The sequence below is a fragment of the Abramis brama genome, assembly GCF_963993115.1.
Source record: "Abramis brama genome assembly, chromosome: 1".
NCBI lineage: Eukaryota > Metazoa > Chordata > Actinopteri > Cypriniformes > Leuciscidae > Abramis > Abramis brama.
In genome coordinates, this window is record NC_139963.1 from 47303710 (window position 1) to 47325817 (window position 22108).

General features: G+C 37.1%; 2 protein-coding genes and 1 long non-coding RNA gene across 3 annotated transcripts in view; 1 reads left to right on the top strand and 2 right to left on the bottom strand.

Annotated features, from left to right (window-relative positions):
- The window catches only part of LOC311079747 (zinc-binding protein A33-like), a 270005-nt gene that overhangs the window by 133233 nt on the left and 114664 nt on the right, over positions 1–22108 (bottom strand). The window lies entirely within an intron of this gene.
- LOC311081953 (urokinase plasminogen activator surface receptor-like) lies at positions 1499–9873 on the bottom strand. Its single transcript, XM_084112672.1, has 5 exons — positions 9751–9873; positions 9560–9670; positions 8942–9085; positions 2034–2141; positions 1499–1830 (listed from the first exon to the last, which is right to left on the bottom strand). Exons 1-5 carry the CDS (start codon positions 9797–9799, stop codon positions 1631–1633), a joined length of 612 nt encoding a protein of 203 aa, XP_083968798.1. The 5' UTR covers positions 9800–9873; the 3' UTR covers positions 1499–1630.
- LOC311084024 lies at positions 5030–5595 on the top strand. Its single transcript, XR_014606410.1, has 2 exons — positions 5030–5244; positions 5356–5595. It is a non-coding gene; the product is annotated as an uncharacterized lncRNA (long non-coding RNA).

Genomic DNA, 22108 nt, shown 5'->3' on the forward strand with positions numbered 1-22108 from the left:
CTAGAGTTAGGGTAGGTTAGAGCAAAGCTGGCAACCCGTCAGGCCAAAACACAAAATGACAACATCAACATCAGTTGAGGGCTGCAAGTCCACTTTTTAAATGATAATATCCTAGCCATACTACTGTTGTCAGTGATATAAGTATTTGAAATGAACATGATTTATTAATGTCTAGTGACACATCAGGGCCATTTTATGATTAATTGAAATAGATTTCTTACATACAGCTCCTTTAATGTTTAAATGAATTTATTACAGAGAGAACTTAAACACACACTGTTAAGCTTTTATTTGTGCACGTAACATGAAACTGTCTATGGAATATATATATATATATATATATATATATATATATATATATATATATATATATATATATATATATATATATATATATATATGTTGCATCTGGCTAATTCTTTTTACAGGGTTTTGACTGCTTTATTTTCTACTAAACACCAGATGGCGCTGTTCTCGACACTCTCGAAGCTTTGACTCTGTTCCAGAACAATCAGGGGAAAGCCTCAGTGCTTCAAGAGGCTTCATTTGCCCATCCCTACTTTGTGCATATCTAAAGCTTAACTGAATAAAATTATAAAAATAATAATAAATAAATGCACAGTAGTTATACATTCACTGAAGTACAGCTACTGCTTTGTAATTAAAGCAACATACAGCATAACATCAGTGTTTCTTGGTCTTCTGAACTGAAGCACAGGCTCTACTCTTCAGCACAATGGAGACACACAAAACTCAGACAACAAAAACACTTTTTATCCCAGCAGAACATTAAACACTAACAGATCTCTCAAGATCTCAGCAGAGGAGAGTTAAACAGCGAAAACAGCATTACCAGCTTTCCCACTCTGCAACCCACACATGGGTCACAACCTCAAATATAGTTTGTGTGACAAATTTCTTTGTTATACTATCTACCAACAATAGTAAATAGAAAGTCCCCACATGACTGGAAAAAAAAAACTTTTGGTTTTTTGGAGAGAGAGAGAGAGAGAGAGAGAGAGAGAGAGAGAGAGAGAGAGAGAGAGAGAGAGAGAGAGAGAGAGGGAGGTTTTGTGTGTGTGGTGGTGGGGTGGGGGGGGGGGCTTACAATGAGTAAAGGAAATACACATGATGTTTCTTGTAATTGTCTGTGCTTATTTCAAAGAATATATCATTTATTAATGTGGACAAACTCTGAGGCTCTGTCTGGACATGCATAGTTCATTTTCTTTCTTTGAATAATTATATATTAAACATGCTTCTTGTGGTCTGAATATATTTATGCAATAATTTGTCGTATTTTTTTAGCATTTAAAAACACACACTGGGTTCCAGAAGACTGAGGCCACAAAAATGTTTCTATTTCAAAATACTTTATTTTCTGTACATTTTATTATCAGATCAGAATAACAATTTGAGTGTTAAAATATATATATATATATATATATATATATATATATATATATATATATATATATATACATTTTAAACTGTTGAATTTAAGTATTTTCAAAAGTTTCTTCTTTTTTTAGTTCTGTTTCCCTGAACTAAATGTACAGTGTATTTCCACGGTTAAGTGTATAAAGCGTGTTAATGTGACTGCTGTGGGGTCTTTCTGTAGAATCTGAACTCAGTTCAGGAGGAAGTAAAATATCAGAGAACAGCAGAGAAACAAGAAGCTCTGAGAGACTCTCTCTACAGCGTTACACAGATTCCCCTCACAGCATGTGACATTAGCATGAGGTCCAAGCATCGACGGGATCCCTGACGACCCGCATGCAAATTCAGATGCACATCCTTTCATCATCATTGATGACTGTGGAAAAGGTGCTGTTAAAAAAATAAAATAAACAGAAGTTAATCATAAAGGAAAGACAACCTGAAGTGTTGTAGCAACACAGTTAAACTGGTCTTGTCATGTCTGGAATTATTGTATAAAAGTAAATTATCCAAAATATGAAATAAATAATTTTTGATGGCAATACAGGATAAAATAACTATTTAATTTTCTTCATCCATCACTTAATTCTTACCATGTGCAGTAAAGCAGTGATTCTCATTCCCCATACAACCCACTGTCTGTGAGCAGCCCTCCCAGTCACAAGAGTAACATTTCTTCCCATTGGGTTGAGAGTTCAAGTCTGTGAAAGAAAGAACATTTTCATTTCTGTGAAACACTGGAATCAAACAACAATTCCTCAGCTGTGGATCATAAATGTAGCCTAGAAATCTAGACGCACCCTAGCGGCAGCAAAATGTATTTCGCAGCCTAACATCTTGATGTAGGTCTGGCTTGCCAGGCTATCATAAATGAGCATTACAATAGAAAATAAACTTTTTGAAAGTACAACGACAGCGTTCTAGAAAAGTTTTTTTTTTTTTTTAATTATGATTCATAAGACCAAAGATCGCCTGTTTGATACACCCAAACTGAATTGCATCTCATGTTTAACACATCAGAGCCAGAGGTAAATTCCTGAAGGATTGGCCGAGATGAAGCTTTTCTCTGCGGGAACATGAGCGATGAACGACTGCTGACGGCCTGGAGCTCACATCTGTAGCAAATTAGCTCTATGAAATATTAATAATCATTATACCATGGGCTGTTTAAATACTCGATTCTGATTGGCTGGAAGGTGTGCATTAAAACCGTTTAATGCACAGGTAGTTCCAGTCAGTTTGATTACAGTTCGAAATTAATCCGCTACATTGGTAACCATAGTAACACAGTTACACTTGCAAGCAGAGTGAGAGACACATATGAAAACGTTTATTTAGGTAGGCTAAATGGATGATTTTTGCATATCGTTTAATTAGTATGGTGAATATGGCAATTTTGAGAAATGGGCCCAGGCACAAGACGAAATAGAAGACTTGGAGAAGACGTTGAATGACAAAAAGCGGCACAAAGAATTAACAATAAATAAATGACATGATTAGTTCAAATAAAGATTGCCTTGTCACTGTCAGTGTTGCCTGTCATTCATAAATAATTTTAATAAATCCATTAAAGAATCATTAAGTTAGCTATATGCTTAAGCAACAAGGGGACTGTAGCTGCTAGACTTTAAAGAAGAGACGCACACAGGTAACTCGCGCACGCATCTCTCTCTCTCTCTCTCTCTCTCTCTCTCTCTCTGTTCCTTCTCTTTCAGTTCTCTGTCTCTCTCTTTTAATAATGAATTTAAATAAATGTAAAATAAAAGCAATCCGATGGCTCTACTTTACTTAAAGCGGACGGAGTGCGAGAACTAACGAGCCGTAACTTAAGAAAATAACCGTCATTTTTACACGTCTGTTAAAAAATTACACTGTAAACATCAGTTACAGCTTTAACTTGTTTTTAACTTGGCAAATAACCAAGGTATTGAAGAATTTTAATGCACTTCGTAGAGGCTTCCCGACGCGAAGCGGAGCTATAACGACCGCCTCTCTATACATTATCCCGCTTATTACATGGCTACCTACAAAATAAATAAATAATTTGTCACGAATTATTGATTTAAAAAGGAGTTTATTGATTTAAAAACGATTGTATTGCTTCCGCCAAAGAAAATAGTCCGTTCCGCGTCCATAGCAACGCACTGTTTTTCATGGCAACGGTCTGTTATAGTTCGCAGCGGTCTGTTATCAAGAAATAACAGACCGCATTCTACATTGGAATTCAGCCAAGCCATGTAATAAAATCCTTTAATGGATTATCCCTTACATAATAACTGGTTATAATTGATTATGAATATTTGGATCAGTTAATATAATTAACTTAATGTCGTAAATTAATATTACAATCAATTACCTGTTTGTCCCGTGAACACTCAGGATTAATTGTTTATTAACTCTAAGGCCGGTGACACACTGGCTGCGTGGCGTGAGCGTGGCGTTTCTGTTGCGTGTCAGCTGCGTGGCGGCTGCGTGGCGTTTTCCATGTCTTTGCACACCAGAAGAAGACACTCCATATGAGCTTGAGACACGGACAACTTTACGTGTGACATGAACAAGATTTAATAACTAGTCTAAACACTTAAACTACCCTAACATACACATACATACAGTTTGCCAAGGGAAAGAGAGCTGAAGCAGAATACAGGAAAGCAAGAAGTTATATCATAGTTTGGAATTCAGCAGATCAACAGTCTTGAGCAAACCATCAGTTTAGTTCTACACGCCCTTCTTTAAAGGGGTAAGGATACTTAATGTATCAAATAATGAGACTAAATTTGATACTTGCACGTCTCGCCCATTTGAATTAAACTGTCCTGATGCAATTTGCTGAGGCTCCAGTTGATCTTTGCTAATGTGGTCTTGATGAGAGAGAACCAGTGATTTCCAGAGGATCTTTGGTGAATGGAAAGACTAGGCCGCAGCCTGGCACAAGCTTGGGGGTCCTTAGAAACTTCTAGTTCAGCATCATCTTCACGTCAGCATTTCAGAAAGGGACTAAGAGAGCTGATCTTGTGTTTTTAAAGCGTGAAGGTGTCACACCCTCTGGAGGTGTGTGAGCCAATAAGAAGTGTTTTCCTTTGGAGGGAAATTCTTTTACGACCTATAATTGTTCAAGCATGCCTTTGAACATGTAGTTTGATTGGATGTTTAACACAAGAATCTTTAAGATGCTTATAATACTAATGTGTCACAAAGTTAGCAAAATGTAATGTAAATTAAACGAAGATTGGAGTTTATAGAGACCAAACATGCCACACACAAATGATTTTGGTTAACCATAATATGCGAAGTCTGAAACATTAACCCAATAGAGTTTACAAGAATACAAAAGCCAAACTACATAAAAGGAAAATCATGAGATGGGAAAATTAGATACATGTTTACACATTTCTCAAGTGGTTATATATATAATATATAGGATTAACAGGGTTTATTTCTCTTCCTCTGCAAGAATTTAAGTGAGAGTCGCAGCTCTCTGGAAATTCCTTTGGGGTCGTAAAACTCTTATCAGTCTCAGTGTGTCCTGTAACAGGACACCGCGTTCTGCCAGTGTGTTACCCAGTCAACACGTTGATCTCACAGTGATCTCTCCACAGTGACGGACTGGCCATTGGGCAATGTGGGCAAATGCCACTGCGGCCGCCTGGTCTCATCACTTGTTGTGGCCGCATCACAAACAAATAAATAGGCTAAATAAAGCGAGGAAGCGGCCGCCTATTGGCGCAATGGCTGCAAGCGGCAGCACCACCAGCGGCTCGCTCGCCGCTCATCACAACTTGTGGCGCACAACCATATAAAAAGGCTAAATAAATAAATAAAGCGGAGATGCGGCCGCCTTTTGGCGGATTGTCCGCCCGCAACCGGCAGCACAGCCAGCGGCTCGCTCGGCGCTCATCACAACCATATAAAAAGGCTAAATAAATAAATAAAGCGGAGTGTCTGCAACAATAGGCCGTCGCAAATCAACAGACTTATGAACTGACAAAATGTAAAAATGTGTACGTTGAATGCAATGTAAGTCGCTTTGGATAAAAGCGTCTGCCAAATGCATAAATGTAAATGTAAATATGAATAAAATAATAATAAATTAAGCGGAGCTGCAGGCGGCCACAAAAAAACAAGGAAAAAAGCAAACAAACAAACACCACGGCCTATCTCTGAAAAATAATAGCCCTATGAACTAAATAATAATAATGACTTTTTATTTCTATTTTTCCTGTGAAGGACAAATAGCCTAAATGTATGTAATCTCTCTATTTATAAGGTATTTTGAATGTTTTTAGTCAGTGGAATTTCTCGCGATCATTGACCTGATGAGATGATAGATAATGACAAGTGAATGATGGGTAATGAGAGCATAGCAGTGATTGACTGAGTGGCAGAGAAAAGCAAATTATTGCGCAACCTGCTACTGTAACCACATGAAGGTAAAACATTTATTTTTCATGTCTTGGTTAAGCTATTATTGGAGTGTGTTGTTTGTGTAATGTTATGTTTCTGTGTTGGTTGCAGATGACTTGAGAAGACAAATGTGGCCTCTCTGCTAAAATTGCCAGGGCCTCTTTTTGGTGCCAGTCCGCCACTGTCTCTCCATATGACCACAATGTGAGTTCACAGTGAGCTAAAAGTGTAACCGCACTGTGCACTCACTGTGTGCTCATATTATGGACACAATGTGAGTCACCCCAGCTAGAAATGTAATTGGACATGGACTCCAACATCACTCAGATGTTTAATTAAGTGATTAATTTAGTGATGATTGAGCATTATTGAAGACACCTGATGTTAACAAGCAGAATCACTGAAGAAGAAAATCACAAATTGTAAGTTACCATTAAGGTGATGGGTGTTTGCTTTAGTTGGACTCTAGACCATTATATATTTACTGTTGCTTGTCTGCTGTTATTGATTTATAACAGTCAAATGAACAAAGTAAAATGTTATCTTATAGTGTTGGTTATGTTTTGACATAATCATGCTGTGATCTGAAAAAGGAAACTTATTGAGACAGTTTGGTTTAACTTGTTAGCAGCAGTTTACTGATTCTTCAGTCTATGATTATTAGTACTTTACTTATAATTCAAAATATGTAATAAACATTGTTCTGATCAAAAGACATTAGAGGTGGGCAGATCGATCCTAAAATATCGATACTTCGATACTGACGTGGTATCGAAAAGGATCGATACTCACATAAAAATATCGATCCATATGTGTGTGTTTTTTTTTACCAGTAATTTTTATTAATTTAGCACGCAATGCAGTGCGTAAAATAAGCTTCTAAGTGGAAAAATAAGCGAATGTTAGCAGATAATTGTGTAGGATAGAACTTTTTCTCAGTCATCTGGATACAAGACGAAACCAATCAATCACAGAGAGCGTTCGTTGCTGGTGCTTCACTGAGCTCACAGGCACGTTTGGGAAACGAAGCCTTGCTTAGATGACAGAGAAACAATCGGGAGTTATTTTGCAATAAACAAAGCAAAAGTGTATATAACGGTTCAAAATGTTGAGGACAGTAAGATTTTTTTTAATGAAATTAATATTTTTATTCAACAAGGATCGATGCATTAAATTGATCAAAAGTGACAGTCAAGGGTTTTTCACTGTTAAAAAAATCTACTTCATATAAATGCTGTTCTTTCAACTTGGTTCATCAAATAATTCTGCATCATGGTTTCCACAAAAAAATATGAAACTGTTTTCAACATTGATAATAATAAGAAATGTTTTCTGAGCTGTAAATCAGCATATTAAAATTAATTATCATCATAACTGGAGTAATGATGCCGAAAATTACGCTTTGATCAATTGAATAAATTACAGTTTAGTATGACATAGAAAACAGATAGCCTATGTTAAATTGTAATATTACAGTTTTTACTGTATTTTTTATCAAATAAATGCAGAAGTGAATTAAAAATCTTACAGACCCCAAACTTTTGAACAGTAGGCTAGTGTACAATAGTACTTTTACTATAATTAGGGTAGTTTTGTAAAAGTCACTGACTAATAATTACAGGCGAGTTGAGAGCACAAATCACAAAATATTTAGTAGTAATGAAAACGTTTTCAGATTTAGCATATTAATGATGCATTCACCTCATAAATCATGACACACTGCTCTAGCACAGGAAAGTGCATACAAGTTCAAGTGCATGCTTTTAAAATTAAAAAGTATTGGTATCGGTATCGACATCGGCGATACTGGCCCTGTATTTACTTGGTATCGGATCGATACCAAAATTTGGAGTATCGCCCACCTCTAAAAGACATTCAGAGAAATTATTTTAAAACACAGACATCAATAATCAGCCTGTGAATCTCAACAATGGTGACAATAATAAAGCATGTTGCAGTGGCTGCCACCAATCACAACTCATTAATGGCTCCCATCATGCATTGCGGTATGAATAAATTATGATCTGAATTGTCAATTTACTTTTCCTAATTGAATATTCTGCTCCTCACCATTGTTGAGATGCATAGACTGAATCTTGACATCTGTGTGTGCCTAAAATAATGTTGTTGTTTTTTTAACAACTTTTAAGAAATCTTTTATATTATATCAAAAATTCTGGGCATTTATGCAGATTCACTAACCAACAACATAAATCGAAGTCAGAAAGAAGGATTTTAATGAGTTCAGTGATCAAGATCATAACATAACCAGCACCATCAGTCACTTTTTTGTTCAACTGGTGATTATAATTCAGAAACAACAGACAAACAAAATCTAAAGTTAATAATATATGGGTCAAGAGTCCAACTAAAGCAACCATTGATCGTCATAACGGTAACTTACAATTTGTGATTTTCTCCTTCAGTGATTCTGCTTGCTAACATCAGGTGTCTTCAATAATGTTCAATCATCACTAAATTAATCACTTAATTATCTCATTAACTTAAAAACTCTTGAGTGTGGACTCATACACTCACAGGAGTGTTAATTTAACACTGGAGTTTTTGCTGTGTACAAAGAGCCGTAGTTACCTGACAAGCTGAGCCATATCGCATTAATTATCGCTGGCTATACGTCCGCGATATTAATGATCGAAACTTCCCGCTATAACTGTCTAAGAATGTTAGGGGGGATAATGTTCTATCAATGTCATCACTAAACATGTTTGAAATGTTTATAGAGAGTGTTATCCTACCTTTTAGGAGAACATTCTGGTTACAAAAATAAAATTAGCTACAGAAAATATTACAAGAACATAACATAATGCTCTCAAAACATTCATAGAACAATAACATTTCTAGCTGGGATGAGCTCATATTGTGGTCATAGTTTGAGCACACAGTGAGAGCGCTGTGAGGTTACACTTTTAGAACACTGTGAACTCAGATTGCTGACGTTGTGACCATATTAGTAGAATATATATGTTGGCTGGAAAGGGTTCTCAGCCAATCAGATTCGAGAACCAGAACCAGAACTAGCTGTATATATAGGTACACTTAAATGGGCATTAGGTCATGACTAAATAAAGAAGCATACCTGGGGCAGGGCTGTCATTGCACATGTCGGTGTCACAGCACTGGACTGGATATTCCATTCTGAGAGGTGATGCAGTAATAGACCAGCTTTTACATTCACTTGCTCTAACACAATCTTCTTCAATAGTTTCATGCTTTACACCAGCTAAATACAAAACAGGAAAAGAAAGAATGAAGTAACAGCTTGGGTTTAAACTGCATAAAATACATGGAGGTCAGTTATGACACAATACTAATTTGATATAGTTAATTTATTTATTTAAAGTTTATTGTATTTGTATTGAACGACAGTCATTACAAAACCAAAAAACAGACATTTTTCAAATCAAGTGTTTTTACAAGTTCCATTCAAAAACAGTTCATATAGTGACTATAAGATGAAATACAGAAAAAAAAATTAATAACTCCAGAGCATTGTGTGTGTGTGTGTGTGTGTGTGTGTGTGTGTGTGTGTGTATATATATATCACTATACCTCTAAAATTGGTAACTGGAAATACTTTGTAAAAGCGTTGTTCGACATAACACGCTATACCTTCTAAAACTATTTTAAATAAGATGTTGCAATCATTTTAAGTATTTTCAAGGTCAATAAAAGTAAATGTGCACTCTTGACTTACCCATATAAAGTACTCTTCTTGAACTCGCACACCTGCTCTCTTCCTCGAAACATCTCATAGTTTTGTTCAATTCTAGTTCATCACGACATTGATAACATTCTAGAGAGAATCCTGAAATGACAATGAAAATAAACATTCAATGACCATTTACATCCCGAATGTCTTAAATATATTGTATATGTTTTCTGTACCTCCAGTGAGAAGAATAAAAAGAAGAGCAATGGAGACGTGGAGATGCATCTTGTGATGGAAGTCAAATGAAGAGATGAAGTTCAATCACCCTTGCTGTAAAAGTGTGTTTTCTGTCGTTGACTGTCAGTGTCAGTAATGCTCCGCCTCCTTCACACATTCACCTCAATCATCAGTTTACTCACTTGGAGTTTGTGCTAAAGTCACAATGAGCAACACAATCACTTTCACATTCTCTGACTTAATCCTCAAGATCTATGATCAAGAGTGAACCGAACACAGATTATTATGAATTATGACACTCATCCTTTTGATCAAACACATTTTCCTCTGATCACTGTCAGTGTTTTTAGTGTCACACTCATTTTTATTATTAGTGTTTAATGGCATCAGCGACAAACATTAAATGTGTGATTCAAACATTTGTGTCTCATCAAGAGAAACTGATAAACTAGAAAAGTTAAAATCACAATCAAACAATCAGAGATGCTGAGATGAAAAACTATCAATAAAAAAATCTGATCATGTTCATTAAACTGGGTCTCAATGTGTGTATTTGTTTAAATACTTTGTTTTTGTTTAATGTGTTTGACTTAGTAATGAATAATCAATGATTTTAATGTTTTAAGATATTAAATGTGGTGTGAGTAACTGAAGCAGGTTCTTCTGGTAAACACATGGTTTAAAGGGCCATTTTAGTCTAGGGGCTTAATCTCTGTCCGGGAAACTGCCCCTTAAAGTTTTTTTTTTTTAGGTTAAGGTAAAAAATAAGTTTTTTTTTTTTTTTTCATCTCACTTTCACTTTATTCTGAGTCACACAAACCGCCCACAAATCTTTCCTGTAAATCACATGACCTTAAGAAATAGAGTGGTGTGTTCAGGGCATAAATACAGATGTTGGACTTGTTGTCTCAGTCATTCAGGTTTGGTAAAAGCGTGGGGCATTCTGAGTCCTCTACTCTCTCCACGGCTGTCTGTAGTGAAGAGGTTGTTGCGTATTACGCTTTGCTATCTTAGGCATTCACCTTGGAACCAGAAATGGCAGATTCGCAGTCACTGTCTAAACGGTGAGGCGCATGCATTACTACCATACTATAGTTCTGGTAAATCTTTAGACAAAAGTTGCATACCAAGGTTTTTGCACACTACAATACAAATGAACAAAGTGGCATCGTTGAGTTTGCAAGAGTGTCCATTTGCGATGAGACTGTGTCCGGAAAACACAGCAATCGACATTATGATATTGTCTTTGCCTATGCTGTGGAAAATGACCAGTGAACGGGTGTGTTTCTGTCTTACTTTATCTATAATTAACCTTTTTGAGGTTTTCTTTTACAAAATGTTTATTGCATATCTAGACAGAAATCCACATTAGCACTTACCCACATAGCAACATTGTGTCGGCCCAGATCCGGCCCACATCTGGCACACGTGGAAAGATGATCTGGCCCACATGCAGCGTGGATCTACGGCACTTGAGTGGGCCGCTCCTGTTTGCCAAATCTGGGCCACAAGCAGGCCATAGCAATGCCACATGTCAGCCAAGAGCAAAGAAATAAACCAGAACTGGACCTTATCTGAGCCACAAAGTCTGTATATATTAAATATGAAGTCATCTCAGCCTTAATATGTTAACAAAAAGAATCACTGAAAGAAAGAAGAGAACAGAAAAAAGAGACGAGCAGAAACACAAGAACTACAACTGACTTCAGACACAGCCTTAGATGAAATCAACTGAAGAGAAAAGAAGACATTAAATCTGTGAAGATCTCAGCAGAGGAGGATTAAACAACTCCACAAACAGCATTACCAGCTTCTAGGGGTGTAACGGTACGTGTATTCGTACCGAACCGTTTCGGTACAGGGCTTTCGGTTCGGTGCACGTGTGTACCGAATGACTGAATGCAATATTTTGTGTGCGGAACATAGGTACATTTTCGTGTTTCCACACGAACATTAAGTGGCGGAAGTCTCCGCGTTCAGCGCAAATCCCGCCCTGCAGCTGATTCTAATGTTTTTTCCTATTAGACATTCTCTGGTTTTACCCGTGTTTTACCCGTCGTCACTGTAACAATGAAATGGACTGCAGGGCGAAAAAAAGCTTTTCCGCTTCGTGTGCGCCGCCGCACTCTCCGTTCCGTGGCGTGCGCGCGCGCGCGCGCGCGTGTGTGTGTGTGTGTGTGTGTGTGTGTCGGCCCGCTGCGCTCTCTGCTCAATGTTCGAGTCCGTGTTTGCGCTGCGCGTTCTGCTCTGTCGTTAACGGCCCAAACACTCCAATCATGTACCGATCACGCACTGGAAAAGCAAAGTCCGCTCAAATAAGGTGAAATTTCTCAGTAGTAACTTAGATTTCTGTTTGCTGAGCTGGTATAGTCATGCTGGCAACAATGGTAAAATGACCTGCTCTGATCACATGTTCTGGTAATAATAGCTTTGTACTATAGCTTTGGACTATATTTTATTTTGATAATTATTAAAAAAGTGGGAAAAAAATCGTAAATTGATTGTTGATTGATTATTGAAAAATAATAATACATTAATATATTTGTTTAATATTATTTTAATATAGGGCTATTTTCTGTTCCTGCACTGTAATCATAGTTATTTATTTATATTTTTCATTATATTTTATTATGTGATATTGGTTTGAGACTGAGAGTATTTTATTTAGTGGAGAACTTTGCAGCAGTATTTTATTTCTTATTCTTTTTTTATTTTATATCTATTTTATTATATTTTATTAAAAAGTGTTTAAAAAAGTGTAAACAACTTGTTAAAAAAAGTTTATAGTAATAAACAACCTGCAGTTTAATGTTTGCATTTCTTTCCCTTACTGTACCGAAAATAAACCGAACCGTGACTTTAAAACCGAGGTACGTACCGAACCGTGATTTTTGTGTACCGTTACACCCCTACCAGCTTCACTTATTACTAACCAGACTGGCTTTATTTCTGTCAGACGTCTACACAAGTTTTTATTGAGAATTAACTGAGTTTAACTCTGTGTTTCATTTGAAGTCACCATAACAGTGATGAGTGCTTCCATTAGTTGGGCTCTGAATTTTTGTCTGTACAATCTACAAATCGGCCACGATTCTAAAAAAAAGTACACCGCAGTAAAGGGGTGACACTCTACAACATCAAAAGTGCAAAAAATTCACACCCACCCACACACACTAACATACAAACACACTTTTATACACATACACACCAATAAATTCAGATTACAAAAAATCTGTTTTCAATTTTTAAAAATCACAGCTTCATCGGAATGTTACGAAACTTGGTGACTTTTCTGGCATTAGGTATGTGAGCACAAAAAAAAATTTAGTTCATGATCCGAGCATGCTAAGTGGTCATACAAAAAATAGTCACACTCGTGGTCTTTGGTCAAAAATGACCCCCATAGGAAATGAATGGGAAATTGACAAAAACACAAAAATTCTCTACAAATCGGCCACGATGCAGAAAAAAAGTGCTCAGCAATGAAGGGGTGAAACTCTAAAACATCAAGAGTGAAAAACATAACATAATTAATAATTATAATTAATATATATATATATAATTAATATAATAATTATTAAAATTATTAAAATAATAATTAATAAAATGTTATAAACCTTGGCAAAAAGTATTATTTGAGAATTTCTAAAAAAATACATTCAATCCACATCTTAAAAGTAAGTAATTTGGTCCAAAAACAACTAGAATTCACAAGCATCTCCATTTAGAGCTATACAGGCATCTAGTGGTAAACCCATGCAATAACATGATTTATTTAATTTTATGTTTAATAAATTTATTTATTTATTTTAATTTTATTTTTTTTCTGAAAGCCTAGTCTCTATTTTAACCGAAAATACTGTATAATTATTTTTATTTTTTTTTAAATTGAAAAAAAAAAATTAATCATTATTTTCAATGGCAAAAAATGGACTATAAATAATGCATAAATATTAATAAGTTCAATCAAATTGTCTCAAAATACTAAATTAAAAAGAATAAATATTATAGAACAAAATTAAATTGCATTGGTTTTTACTGGGATGGAGGAAGTTTCATTTTTAGGTGTCCGGTCACTTCTGACCGGGAAGGCACTGAGTGTGACTGCTAAACGAAGACTCTCTGAGGGTTAAATATGAAACTAAAACAGCCAGTAGGTGGTGCCAAGCCACTGTCTTAACGAGTGAGTTCAGTCATTAACTCAGATGATTCGTTCAAACAGGATACTGATTCGTTCAGTAAGAAAACACCATGTGTTTTCACACAGCGGTGGAGTTTGGAACCTTTTTTTCTGAAGAAACAGCTAAAAAGAAAGAAAAAGTATTTTCCAACACTCTTCCCGTGTGATAGCCTATATCATATGTTATATAATAAAATTATCACATACATAGGCTTTTTTTACACCATTTTTAATTGGGGCGTTTATTTATTCATTTTGTTGTTTGCGAGGTGGCAGAAGAAAGTTTTTTTTTTATTTTTTTTTTTTTATATAAACTAATTTACATACAAAATAGGCATTGAACAAACAATAGCTATTAACAATTTACAATTCTCAAAAGGCAGAAGTAGTTGCAAATTACAACTAGATTAAAAAGTTCGTCGAGACAAACTTTAAGTTGGCTTGAGAAAGCTGGACCAGAAAGTTTGAAGAAGTTAAAAGTAGTTTGGAGTTTAAAGTAGTTTCAAGTTTAAATTAGTTTAAAGTTTAAATTAGTTAGAAGTTTAAAATAGTTTAAAGTTAAAATTAGTTTGAAGCTTAAATTAGTTTAAAGTTTAAATTAGTCTAAAGTTTAAATTAGTTTGAAGCTTAAATTAGTTTAAAGTTTAAATTAGTCTAAAGTTTAAATTAGTTTGAAGTTTAAATTAGTTTAAAGTTTAAATTAGTTTAATGTTTAAATTAGTTTAAAGTTTAAAGTATTTTAAAGTTAAAAAGTTGTTGGGGGTTTTCTAGTGGGTTGCTAAGGTGTTCTGGGTGGTTGCTAGGCAGTTGCTAGGGTGTTCTGGGTGGTTGCTAGGCGGTTGCTAGGGTGTTTTTGGTGGTTGCTAGGGTGTTCTGGGTGGTTGCTATGGTGTTGCTAGGTTGTTGCTAGGGTATTCTGTTTGGTTGCTAGGGTGTTCTGGGTGGTTGCTAGGTGGTTGCTAGGGTGTTCTGGGTGGTTGCTAGGGTGTTGCTAAGCGGTTGCTAGGGTATTTTGGGTGGTTGCTAGGGTGTTGCTAGGCGGTTGCTAAGGTATTTTGGGTGGTTGCTAGGCGGTTACTAGGGTGTTCTGGGTGGTTGCTAGGCGGTTGCTAGGGTGTTTTAGCGGTTGCTATGGTGTTGCTAGGCGGTTGCTAGGGTGTTCTGGGTGGTTGCTAGGGTGTTGCTAGGCGGTTGCTAGGGTATTCTGGGTGGTTGCTAGGCGGTTACTAGGGTGTTTTGGTGGTTGCTATGGTGTTGCTAGGCGGTTGCTAGGGTATTATGGGTGGTTGCTATGGTGTTGCTAGGGTATTCCAGGTGGTTGCTAGGATGTTGCTAGGTGGTTGCTAGGGTGTTTTGGTGGTTGCTATGGTGTTGCTAGGTGGTTGCTAGGGTGTTCTGGGTGGTTGCTATGATGTTGCTAGGTGGTTGCTAGGGTGTTTTGGTAGTTGCTATGGTGTTGCTAGGGTATTCTGGGTGGTTGCTAGGGTGTTGCTAGGGTGTTCTGGGTGGTTGCTATGGTGTTACTTGGTGGTTGGTAGTTGTCACAGATGGTTACTATGGAGTTTGTATAGTTCTTAGCATGATCTTGGTATGATTTAGCACTTAACTAATCGCTATTAGCATGTAGCTATTCACTGCTAGCATGTGTAGCATGTTGGAAGTGCTGTTTGCTAGCATGAGTCAAAAGAGCCAAACCTCATCTCTATACAATGTTCTGATACAGAGATATAGGTCTTGCAAAATGGTTGCTAGGGTACTCAAGTTTGGTTGCTATGGAGTTGCTTGGGAGCTGGGAGCTTTATACGTACGAAGTTTAAAGTGGTTTGAAGTTTAAATTAGTTTACGAGTTTTTGAGTTTTGAGTTTATAAGTTTAAATGAGTTTAGAGTTTAAGTTTAAATGAGTTTAGAGAGTGTGTGTGTGTGTATGTGGGTTCACACACACACACACACACACACACTCAGAGTTTATGAGTTTAGAGTTTATAAGTGTATAAATGGATGAGTTTATAAGTGTACACGTTTTTGAATTTGGTTTGTAAGTTTAAATGAGTTTTGAGTTTATAAGTTTAAATGAGTTTACAGTTTATAAGTTTAAATGAGTTAAAGCTTAAGTTTGAAGTTTAAAGAAGTTTAAAGTTTATATTAGTTTGAAGTTTAATTTAGTTTGAAGTTTAAAGTAGTTTAAAGTTTAAAATAGTTTGAAGTAGATAGATAGATGAGTTGATTAGTTTAATTGAGTCTCAATGGCTTATATATTATATAGAATGGCAGTTTGAATTAGTCTTCAAGGTATTTTGATTTGAATTTTCGTCGGTTGGCCAGTTTGAATCTAGATTTGAATTTTTTAGAACTCCCCAATGTAAGTCAATGGGAGTTTTTCCGAGTTTTGATCGGCAATATTAGGAAAACCGTAAGTCCGATCAGTCTGAAAAGATATAGCAACTCAAGTCAGAATAGTCTGAAGGTCTGAGCCGAGTTTGGAGTATGTAGAGTTAAAGCTCTAGGAGGAGATAGGGGATAAATTTTTAGTAAGAAGAATAATAATAATAACTAGATGCAAAAGTTCGTCGAGACAAACTTTAAGTTGGCTTGAGAAAGTTTGGACCAGAAAGTTTGAAGAAGTTTAAATTAGTTTAAAGTTTAAAGTAGTTTAAAGTTTAAATTAGTTTAAAGTTTAAAGTAGTTTAAAGTTTAAATTAGTTTGAAGTTTAAAGTAGTTTAAAGTTTAAATTAGTTTGAAGTTTAAATTAGCTTAAAGTTTAAATTAGTTTAAAGTTTAAATTAGTTTAAAGTTTAATGTAGTTTAAAGTTTAAATTAGTTTGAAGTTTAAAGTAGTTTAAAGTTTAAATTAGTTTAAACTTTAAAGTAGTTTAAAGTTAAAAAGTTGTTGGGGGTTTTCTAGTGGGTTGCTAAGGTGTTCTGGGTGGTTGCTAGGCGGTTGCTAGGGTGTTCTGGGTGGTTGCTATGGTTTTGCTAGGCGGTTGCTAAGGTATTTTGGCTGGTTGCTAGGGTGTTCGGGGTGGTTGCTATGGTGTTGCTAGGTGGTTGCTAAGGTATTTTGGGTGGTTGCTAGGGTGTTGCTAGGCAGTTGCTAGGGTGTTCTGGGTGGTTGCTATGGTGTTGCTAGGTGGTTGCTAGGGTATTCTGGTTGGTTGCTAGGCGGTTGCTAGGGTGTTCTGGGTGGTTGCTAGGGTTTTGCTTAGCGGTTGCTAGGGTATTTTGGGTGGTTGCTAGGGTGTTGTTAGGTGGTTGCTAAGGTATTTTGGGTGGTTGCTAGGGTGTTACTAGGCGGTTTCTAGGGTGTTCTGTGTGGTTGCTATGCTGTTGCTAGGTGGTTGCTAGGGTATTCTGGTTGGTTGCTAGGCGGTTGCTAGGGTGTTGCTAAGTGGTTGCTAGGGTATTTTGGGTGGTTGCTATGGTGTTGCTAGGCGGTTGCTAGGGTGTTTTGGGTGGTTGCTAGGTGGTTGCTAGGGTGTTCTGGGTGGTTGCTATGCTGTTGCTAGGCGGTTACTAGGGTATTCTGAGTGGTTGCTAGGCGGTTGCTAGGGTGTTTGGGTGGTTGCTATGGTGATGCTAGGCGGTTGCTAGGGTATTCTGGGTGGTTGCTATGGTGTTGCTAGGCCGTTGATAGGGTATTCTGAGTGGTTGCTAGGCGGTTGCTAGGGTTTTCTGGGTGGTTGCTATGGAGTTGCTAGGCGGTTGCTAAGGTATTCTGGGCGGTTGCTAGGCAGTTGCTAGGGTGTTCTGGGCGGTTGCTATGGTGTTGCTAGGTGGTTGGTAGTTGTCACAGATGGTTACTATGGAGTATTTATAGAGTTCATAGCATGATCTTGGCATGATATAGCACTTAACTAATCGCTATTAGCATGTAGCTATTCACTGCTAGCATGTGTAGCATGTTGGAAGTGCTGTTTGCTAGCATGAGTCAAAAGAGCCAAACCTCATCTCTATACGATGTTCTGATACAGAGATATAGGTCTTACAAAACGGTTGCTAGGGTACTCAAGTTTGGTTGCTATGGAGTTGCTTGGGAGCTGGGAGCTTTAAACTTAAGAAGTTTAAAGTGGTTTGAAGTTTAAAGTAGTTTACGAGTTTTTGAGTTTTGAGTTTATAAGTTTAAATGAGTTTAGAGTGTGTGTGTGTGTGTGTGTGTGTGTGTGACACACACACACACACACACACACTCAGAGTTTATGAGTTTAGAGTTTATAAGTGTATAAATTGATGAGTTTATAAGTATAAGAGTTTTTGAGTTTAGAGTTTATAAGTTTTAAATGAGTTTAGAGTTTATAAGTTTTAATGAGTTTAGAGTTTATAAGTTTAAATGAGTTTAAGAGTTCAGAGTTTATTAATTTATGAGTTTAAGAGTTCATAAGTCTATGAATTCATGAGTTTATAAGTTAATTAGTTTATAAGTGTATGAGTTTAGAGTGCATTAGTTTAAATGAGTCTCAATGGCTCATATAGTATATAGAACGGCAGTTTGGTTTAGTCTTCAAGGTGTTTAGATTTAAATTTTGTCAGTTTGAATTTTTTAGAACTCCCCAATGTAAGTCAATGGGAGTTTTTGAATGAGTTTTTTCGAGTTTTGATCGTCATTTTTAGGAAAACCGTAAGTCCGATCAGTCTGAAAAGATATAGCACACCGAGTCAGATCAGTTTGAGCGTCTGAGCCGAATTTGGAGTATGTGGAGTTAAAGCTCTAGGAGGAGTTTGAGTTGTAAATTTTTACGGTCAGAAGAATAATAATAACTAGATGCAAAAGTTCGTCGAGACAAACTTTAAGTTGGCTTGAGAAAGTTTGGACCAGAAAGTTTGAAGAAGTTTAAATTAGTTTAAAGTTTAAAGTAGTTTAAAGTTTAAATTAGTTTAAAGTTTAAAGTAGTTTAAAGTTTAAATTAGTTTGAAGTTTAAAGTAGTTTAAAGTTTAAATTAGTTTGAAGTTTAAATTAGCTTAAAGTTTAAATTAGTTTAAAGTTTAATGTAGTTTAAAGTTTAAATTAGTTTGAAGTTTAAAGTAGTTTAAAGTTTAAATTAGTTTAAACTTTAAAGTAGTTTAAAGTTAAAAAGTTGTTGGGGGTTTTCTAGTGGGTTGCTAAGGTGTTCTGGGTGGTTGCTAGGCGGTTGCTAGGGTGTTCTGGGTGGTTGCTATGGTTTTGCTAGGTGGTTGCTAAGGTATTTTGGGTGGTTGCTAGGGTGTTGCTAGGCAGTTGCTAGGGTGTTCTGGGTGGTTGCTATGGTGTTGCTAGGTGGTTGCTAGGGTATTCTGGTTGGTTGCTAGGCGGTTGCTAGGGTGTTCTGGGTGGTTGCTAGGGTGTTGTTAGGTGGTTGCTAAGGTATTTTGGGTGGTTGCTAGGGTGTTACTAGGCGGTTTCTAGGGTGTTCTGTGTGGTTGCTATGCTGTTGCTAGGTGGTTGCTAGGGTATTCTGGTTGGTTGCTAGGCGGTTGCTAGGGTGTTGCTAAGTGGTTGCTAGGGTATTTTGGGTGGTTGCTATGGTGTTGCTAGGCGGTTGCTAGGGTGTTTTGGGTGGTTGCTAGGTGGTTGCTAGGGTGTTCTGGGTGGTTGCTATGCTGTTGCTAGGCGGTTACTAGGGTATTCTGAGTGGTTGCTAGGCGGTTGCTAGGGTGTTTGGGTGGTTGCTATGGTGTTGCTAGGCGGTTGCTAGGGTGTTCTGGGTGGTTGCTATGCTGTTGCTAGGCGGTTGCTAGGGTATTCTGGGTGGTTGCTATGCTGTTGCTAGGCGGTTGCTAGGGTATTCTGGGTGGTTGCTAGGCGGTTGCTAGGGTGTTTTGGGTGGTTGCTATGGTGTTGCTAGGCGGTTGCTAGGGTGTTCTGGGTGGTTGCTAGGGTGTTGCTAGGCGGTTGCTAGGGTGTTCTGGGTGGTTGCTATGGTGTTGCTAGGTGGTTGCTAGGGTATTCTGGTTGGTTGCTAGGGTGTTCTGGGTGGTTGCTATGGTATTGCTAGGCGGTTGCTAGGGTATTCTGGGTGGTTGCTATGCTGTTGCTAGGCGGTTGCTAGGGTGTTCTGGGTGGTTGCTATGGTGATGCTAGGCGGTTGCTAGGGTATTCTGGGTGGTTGCTATGGTGTTGCTAGGCCGTTGATAGGGTATTCTGAGTGGTTGCTAGGCGGTTGCTAGGGTGTTCTGGGTGGTTGCTATGGAGTTGCTAGGCGGTTGCTAAGGTATTCTGGGTGGTTGCTAGGCAGTTGCTAGGGTGTTCTGGGCGGTTGCTATGGTGTTGCTAGGTGGTTGGTAGTTGTCACAGATGGTTACTATGGAGTATTTATAGAGTTCATAGCATGATCTTGGCATGATATAGCACTTAACTAATCGCTATTAGCATGTAGCTATTCACTGCTAGCATGTGTAGCATGTTGGAAGTGCTGTTTGCTAGCATGAGTCAAAAGAGCCAAACCTCATCTCTATACGATGTTCTGATACAGAGATATAGGTCTTGCAAAACGGTTGCTAGGGTACTCAAGTTTGGTTGCTATGGAGTTGCTTGGGAGCTGTGAGCTTTAAACTTAAGAAGTTTAAAGTGGTTTGAAGTTTAAAGTAGTTTACGAGTTTTTGAGTTTATAAGTTTAAATGAGTTTAGAGTGTGTGTGTGTGTGTGTGTGTGTGTGTGTGTGTGTTCACACACACACACACACACACACACACACTCAGAGTTTATGAGTTTAGAGTTTATAAGTGTATAAATTGATGAGTTTATAAGTATAAGAGTTTTTGAGTTTAGAGTTTATAAGTTTTAAATGAGTTTAGAGTTTATAAGTTTTAATGAGTTTAGAGTTTATAAGTTTAAATGAGTTTAAGAGTTCAGAGTTTATTAATTTATGAGTTTAAGAGTTCATAAGTCTATGAATTCATGAGTTTATAAGTTAATTAGTTTATAAGTGTATGAGTTTAGAGTGCATTAGTTTAAATGAGTCTCAATGGCTCATATAGTATATAGAACGGCAGTTTGGTTTAGTCTTCAAGGTGTTTAGATTTAAATTTTGTCAGTTTGAATTTTTTAGAACTCCCCAATGTAAGTCAATGGGAGTTTTTGAATGAGTTTTTTCGAGTTTTGATCGTCATTTTTAGGAAAACCGTAAGTCCGATCAGTCTGAAAAGATATAGCACACCGAGTCAGATCAGTTTGAGCGTCTGAGCCGAATTTGGAGTATGTGGAGTTAAAGCTCTAGGAGGAGTTTGAGTTGTAAATTTTTACGGTCAGAAGAATAATAATAATAATAATAATAATAAGTTTAAATAGGATTTCAATATGTTGGCTCTCTCAAGCCAACTTAACTAGATGCAAAAGTTCGTCGAGACAAACTTTAAGTTGGCTTGAGAAAGTTTGGACCAGAAAGTTTGAAGAAGTTTAAATTAGTTTAAAGTTTAAAGTAGTTTAAAGTTTAAATTAGTTTAAAGTTTAAAGTAGTTTAAAGTTTAAATTAGTTTGAAGTTTAAAGTAGTTTAAAGTTTAAATTAGTTTGAAGTTTAAATTAGCTTAAAGTTTAAATTAGTTTAAAGTTTAATGTAGTTTAAAGTTTAAATTAGTTTGAAGTTTAAAGTAGTTTAAAGTTTAAATTAGTTTAAACTTTAAAGTAGTTTAAAGTTAAAAAGTTGTTGGGGGTTTTCTAGTGGGTTGCTAAGGTGTTCTGGGTGGTTGCTAGGCGGTTGCTAGGGTGTTCTGGGTGGTTGCTATGGTTTTGCTAGGTGGTTGCTAAGGTATTTTGGGTGGTTGCTAGGGTGTTGCTAGGCAGTTGCTAGGGTGTTCTGGGTGGTTGCTATGGTGTTGCTAGGTGGTTGCTAGGGTATTCTGGTTGGTTGCTAGGCGGTTGCTAGGGTGTTCTGGGTGGTTGCTAGGGTGTTGTTAGGTGGTTGCTAAGGTATTTTGGGTGGTTGCTAGGGTGTTACTAGGCGGTTTCTAGGGTGTTCTGTGTGGTTGCTATGCTGTTGCTAGGTGGTTGCTAGGGTATTCTGGTTGGTTGCTAGGCGGTTGCTAGGGTGTTGCTAAGTGGTTGCTAGGGTATTTTGGGTGGTTGCTATGGTGTTGCTAGGCGGTTGCTAGGGTGTTTTGGGTGGTTGCTAGGTGGTTGCTAGGGTATTCTGGGTGGTTGCTAGGCGGTTGCTAGGGTGTTTTGGGTGGTTGCTATGGTGTTGCTAGGCGGTTGCTAGGGTGTTCT